The following is a 6,371-nucleotide window of genomic DNA, read 5'->3' on the forward strand; positions in this document are numbered from 1 at the left end:
CTTTGTTGTTTGGCAAAGGCAAACCGGTCCACTCTCCTCTTTCTCTTCAAATCTGGACCCAATTTGTTGCTTATCTTGTTCTGCCAGTTATATTTACTATTGTACAAGCTTTATAGATTGTCTATTTAAATACATGTTGAAATCTGGGTAGCACATATTCTGCTTCTAAGGGGTTCTATCTGTGTGGAAGGTCAGGACAAAATCCTCTGAAGAATAATAGATTTCTTCTGTGCCTTGCTCTGAGTCTTGATGCTCTCAGCACATTGCATTTGCAAAAAGGAACAACTGAAAGACCTCACTATTCATAGGAAATCTCTCCTCAATGTGGAGTCTATGATGGATTTCCTCCACTGCTGTGGCAAACATCTGATAAATTATACCACCCTGATGTTGATATATATATATATATATATATATATATATATATATATATATATATATATATATATATATATGTGGGAGTCATTTTGTAAAAGGATCTCTAAGGTGAATTTTGCTTATCAAATCAAATGCTTTTTTAAAAAATATATTTATTTATTTTGAATTTTACTATTTTTTCCCCTAATCTCGTTTTCCTCCTCCTTCCTCCACAGAAGGCCATCTGTTAGTCTTTACATTGTTTCCATGGTATACATTGATCTAAGTTGAATGTGATGAGAAAGAAATCATATCCTTAAGGAAAAAACAAAGTATTAAGAGATAGCAAGATTACATAATTAGATTTTTTTTTTTATTAAAGGTAACAGTCTTTGGTCTTTGTTCAAACTCTACAATTCTTTCTCTGAATACAGATGGTATTCTCCATTGCAGACAGCCCAAAACTGTCCCTGATTGTTGCACTGATCGAATGAGCCAGTCCATTAAAATTGATCATCACCCCCATGGTACTGTTAGGATATACAATGTTTTTCTGGTTCTGCTCATCTCTCTCAGCATCAGTTCATGCAAATTTTTCCAGGCTTCCCTGAATTCCCATCCCTCCTGGTTTCTAATAGAACAATAGTGTTCCATGACATACATATACCACAGTTGTTAAGCCATTCCCCAATTGATGGACATTCACTCAATTTCCAATTCTTTGCCACCACAAACAGGGCTGCTATGAATATTTTTGTACAAGTGATGTTTTTACCCTTTTTCATCATCTCTTCAGAGTATAGACCCAGTAGTGGTATTGCTGGATCAAAGGGTATGCAAATTTTTGTTGCCCTTTGGGCTTAGTTCCAAATTGCTCTCCAGAAAGGTTGGACGAGTTCACATCTCCACCAACAATGTATTAATGTCCCAGATTTCCCACATCCCTTCCAACATTGATCATTGTCCTTTCTGGTCATATTGGCCAGTCTGAGAGGTGTGAGGTGGTACCTCAGAGATGCTTTAATTTTCATTTCTCTAATAAGTAGTGATTTAGAGCAATTTTTCATATGACTATGGATTACTTTGATCTCCTCATCTGTAAATTGCCTTTGCATATCCTTTGATCATTTGTCAACTGGGGAATGGCTCTTTTTAAAAGAAATTTGACTCAGTTCTCTGTATATTTTAGAAATGATTTCTTCATCAGAAGTACTAGTTATAAAAATTCAAATCAAATGCTTTTTAAAATCAACAAACAATAATTGTAATAATATCTAATATTTTTTCACTTTTCATTAAGTTATGAAATGCTAAAGATGAGGTCCGATGTTAATTCTTATTTGTGAAAACCTCCTTGATCCCTAGCAAGACACTTTCCCCAAATTTGTTCTTTTTAATATTTACCTCTTTATTGGTTATACTGGTAGAAAATAGCTTACTCAGTTTTGGTTCAACTATATAAATGCAATAATTTTAAATTATTCAACTGGGCCAAATCATATGATGAGGTGGACAAGACAGCATAGAACGCAATGGGGCCTTCCTTTAAGGCCTAAATAAGACCAAGTTTATTTGGGACAAACTCAGAGCTTATCTTGGGAGCAAGTTCTGCCTTCAAAACATACTGGCTGTATGACTAGAAGCAAGTCATTTTCTCTACAGTTAACACATTTATAAAATGAGTAGTAGTATGACCTCTAAGGTCACTCTAACCCTTCAAGCTCCTTGTCTTTGTTTGGTGGCACAGTTGATAGAGTACTGGACCGGGGTCTGGTAGACCTGAGTTTGAATCCAACTGTATCATCCTAGACAAGTCACTTAATCTATTTTGATCTCAGTTTGTTTTTGGTTTTGAATCTGTAAAATGAGGATCCTAATGACATCTTCCTTCCAGGGCTGTTATTAAGATAAAATGAGATAATATTTATAAGTACTTTATAACCTTAAATAACCTTATATAAATGTTAGGTATTATCATCTAGTGTCTTTTTTAGGAAGGATGTCATGAATTCATGATCAAAAATGGATAATCATACAAAAGGAATATAATAATAATAACAATAATAGGAATGATAATAATGATGGTAATGATGGTGACTAATGTAAGTGTAATGTTTTACCTGTCTTCTTTACAGATGTTCTCATCTGTTACCCAGATTTGACTTAGTAGAGGGATAAACTCCCCATCCTTAGCAGTTTCAATAATCCTATTGCAATTGACTGTCAAATTGCTTTTGAAAGTGCAGTTGTCCTAGAGACCAGGAAGAAGACTATGCAAAATCATCACATGAATCACTCTTTTCCCCTGATCTGCCTAATTCTCAAAAGGAGGTTTTTATGTGAGTCAATATGTCAAAAGAAGTAACCTTTCCAAAAGGTTAAAACAAATTCACCCAGTGCTTTCAGACTGATTGTCTGAACACAGTACTTAGATAAGATGATACATTCATATACTTTGAATATACTAAACAAGTTACTGTATGATTAATAAGTAAGCCACTGACAACAGTTGACTGAGAGCAAATTAATTTTTGCCCATGAAGAAAAAAAGACATACAATTTCCATGTGTCTAAAGATAATTGCAAATATGCTCTTATTTTATTTACATAGTTGTATAGAAAATACTTATAGATATACCAGACAAACTCAATCAAAGAAGGACATTAATTTTAAATAGACAAAAACTGGCTAAGCTTATGCAGAATGCAATCTGCAATTCACATTTGCTACTATTTATTTTCTTAAGAAAGTGAATAAAATTTTAACCTACCACTAAAAGCCCTATTCTGACCAGATGTGAATTGCTTTGATGAAGTTACTCTTGCAACAAGAAAACTAGGGTTCTGTTGCCTCTCATTTATTTAAACAAATGGAAAGAAAGTATTCTCTGGGGTATCAGTCTGAATACCAGTCTACATATGACCTTAATGAGAACACAGTTAGAGTCTCTACTTTCCGGATGATCGTGAATGACCAAAAACACTTAGAAGCAGGCACTGAATCAAACCTTTTATGGGAAATTGGCTAAATCAGACCAAACCAATTTTCAGGTTCATTAATGTCTGTCAGGGCTTAGCAGCTCTGTGGGGGTGGTGGGGAAGCATTAAGTGGAGTGAATTTTGAACTATAGTGAAAATGTCTCATGAGTATTTGCTTCATTAGGGAAAAGATTTTTCCATGACTCTGTCCAACTCTGAACACAATGCTGAGAACCCAGTTTTAAGTGGTCTAAATGCGTAATGCAGAATAATTTCAACCCTGGGAAGGAACATATTAGTAAATCATATAAACTGTCAGGAGCTAGTGAAAATATTTTCTTTTTGGATAGCTCTGACCTGGGCAGTATGGCTGCCCAAGCTACTAAAGAATTAAGCCTTCCCCTTGTAGACTTTAGCTTGTTCATGCTGTAGAATTTGGAAGTGGAAGGGACTTTATAAATCTTTGAGTGCACTTTTCTCATTTTCACCATCAGTAGAAAATCAGATTCTAAAATTGAATCCCAGGAGACGTGCCCAATGTTATCCAGACAAGAAGAAGCAGAACCAGAATTCACATCCAGGATTTTAGAATCTAGGGTAGATCCTCCATGGAAGACTGAGTGGCAGGACAAAAAAATACGTAGGATGAGAAAGCAGATAGATTGCAATCTCCCCAGGTAAGTTGAGTATAAACACTGTCAATACCATAGTTCCAATGAAGTAAGATGCAAACTGTCCTTTTGAGAAGGGAGGCTTTTATTTGTTGAGCCAAATCAGCTTCCTCTTTAAGGTATATTCTCAAGGAAAATTCAATTTAATTCTCCAGAGGATTTATTGAGCACCCATCATGTATAAGAGCTTGCATTAGTTCTTAGATACAAAGCTAAATACAGCCCAGTCTTTAATCTCAGAATGTATTTCTAAAATTCATTGCTTTGGGACCACAGAATCCTAAGGTGATGAGTTAGCTGAGGTTGAGAGGAGTGGGGGTAGTTGTAAGAAAGACTATTTGCTGAATATTCCATCTTCTTCTGAATGAGAGAAAGAATTGTTTTCCATGTGTTCCTTTATGAAGGGGAAATTGTTCAGGAAAGGAATATTCATTATAATCCCAAGTGTACTATAGTTGGGTCCAAAGTAAAGTTAGACAACAAGCATTTATTATCACTTACTGGGAACCAGGCAAGGGAGACTAATTGGGGAGATGGATAGAGGATTGGGTCTAGAATCTGGAAGACCTGAGTTCAAATTTGACTTAGACATTTTCTAGCTGTGTGACCATAGACAAATCACTTAACTCTGTTTCCTCATCCATAAAATAAGGGGGTTAGACTAGAAAATTTCTAAGACGCCTTCCAGCTCTAGATTTATTATCCTATAAATGAAGAAGGAAATGGCAAAACAGTCCAGTATCTTTGCCAAATGGGGTCTCAAAAAGTCAGACACAACTGAAATGACAACAACAAAAAATGTGCAAGGTTCTATGTTAAGTGCTGTGGATACAAAGAAAGACAAAAGACAGTCCCTGCTCTTGAAGACCCACAGTCTAATGGGGAAAATAAGCTATAGGAATAAGCTAAGAACAAACAAACTATAGAAAAGGCAAAGTGCTGACAATTAGAGAGGGAAGGCACTAGTCAAGTTTCTCAGTCATAGGAAGAGGAGGGGCAGGGGGAACAGATGCCTGGACTTCATCAACCTCATCCTTGGCCATCCGAAGCCTCCTGGCTTTTCTGGGATCAGGTTCAGGGGTTTCCTCTGACCATCTCCCTACCCGCCGTACCCCCTTGGCCACCTTAGGGGCATTTCTGCAAGGGTTGTGGTCATAAATGACCAGCTTCAGGCCTGACAGGTGAATGAGACTGGGGAAGTAGGAGATGTTGTTTCGATCCACATCAATCACTTCCAGGAAAGGCATATGGAGCAGAACTGTGGGGAAATCCGTTAGCAAGTTACCAGAGAGCCAGATGGTCCTCAACTCCTGGAGCCTACTCAGTTGCCGAGGGAGGAGGCGTAGGGCATTGGAGCCAGCATGCAAGGTTTTGAGCAGACTCAACTCACAGATGACTTCTGGCAGTTGAGTTAGATAGTTATTCTCAATCCAAAGAGTCTTGAGGTTCTGCAGCAAACTCAATTCCCAAGGCAGGTCACGTAGTTTATTGTTCCCTAAGTAGAGGATGCAAAGCTGCTTCAAGGTACACACCACTGGAGGCAAGGCCTTGAATTTGTTGAAATCCAAGGCCAGGATCTGAAGGCTCTGCAGCTGTTCCACTTCTGGGGGCAAACTGTTTAAATTGTTGTCACTCAGGTAGAGCTTTACCAGTTCCTTGAAGGAGCACACATGTAAGGGGAACCTTCGCAGCTGGCTGCTGCTCAGGTCCACCATCTTGTCCAATGGCATCTCCTGGAGGTATCCAAGTAGGTAGTTCTGGCAACCTTTGGCAGGGACAAAGGCAATGAGCGCCCGAATAATGTTCCCCATCCTAAGTCTGGGCTCATGATGAGCACCAGCCTCACACAGAAGCAGGGCTAGGGATCTGAGAGCAGCCAGGGTCCCTACTTTACAGATGGCTCCATTGGTATTTCATTCCTTCCCATTATAACCTGTTGTTTATGTGGTATGAGCCGTTCATCTTGAGAGCAGCAAAATGTTCCTGATAGAGAATGAGTGTCGGGTGACAGACAGAGGACCATTTGGGAGACCAGCTCAGACTTGTCCAGAGCTTACCGCCAAGCAGCTCTTTTATCTCTACTTTCTAAACCTGTCCTTGGCCAAAGATAAGGGGGAGAAGATTTGGGGAAACGATATCAGCTGACTGTATGTTCTTATTGGTGGCAAGGGTTGACTCTCCAGAGTAAACCTTCCCTGGCATCTATTTTTAAACAAATCTAAACAGTTTCTGACTTAAAACAAATGTCAAATGAAACATTATTGGACATCACGATACTTCACCCAAAATATATTCCCTTAAACACTGAACAGAATTACCTAGTATGTTATGGTGTTTAGTTATTAGTTTCTACTTCTGTTGTTT

The 6,371-nt window shown here is 38.1% G+C and overlaps 1 protein-coding gene across 1 annotated transcript; it reads right to left on the bottom strand.

Moving 5' to 3' along the window:
• Positions 1 to 565: 565 nt before the first annotated feature.
• LRRC10 (leucine rich repeat containing 10) lies at positions 566 to 6,029 on the bottom strand. Its single transcript, XM_074226123.1, has one exon. It carries the CDS (start codon positions 5,816 to 5,818, stop codon positions 4,970 to 4,972), a length of 849 nt encoding a protein of 282 aa, XP_074082224.1. The 5' UTR covers positions 5,819 to 6,029; the 3' UTR covers positions 566 to 4,969.
• Positions 6,030 to 6,371: the final 342 nt, after the last annotated feature.

The sequence above is a fragment of the Macrotis lagotis genome, chromosome 2 (assembly GCF_037893015.1).
Source record: "Macrotis lagotis isolate mMagLag1 chromosome 2, bilby.v1.9.chrom.fasta, whole genome shotgun sequence".
In the NCBI taxonomy this organism is placed as follows: Eukaryota; Metazoa; Chordata; class Mammalia; order Peramelemorphia; family Peramelidae; genus Macrotis; species Macrotis lagotis.

Bases quoted from the DNA above. Each gene is read 5' to 3' on its own strand.
- LRRC10 (XM_074226123.1), bottom strand. From the start codon at position 5,818: ATGGGGAACATTATTCGGGCGCTCATTGCCTTTGTCCCTGCCAAAGGT.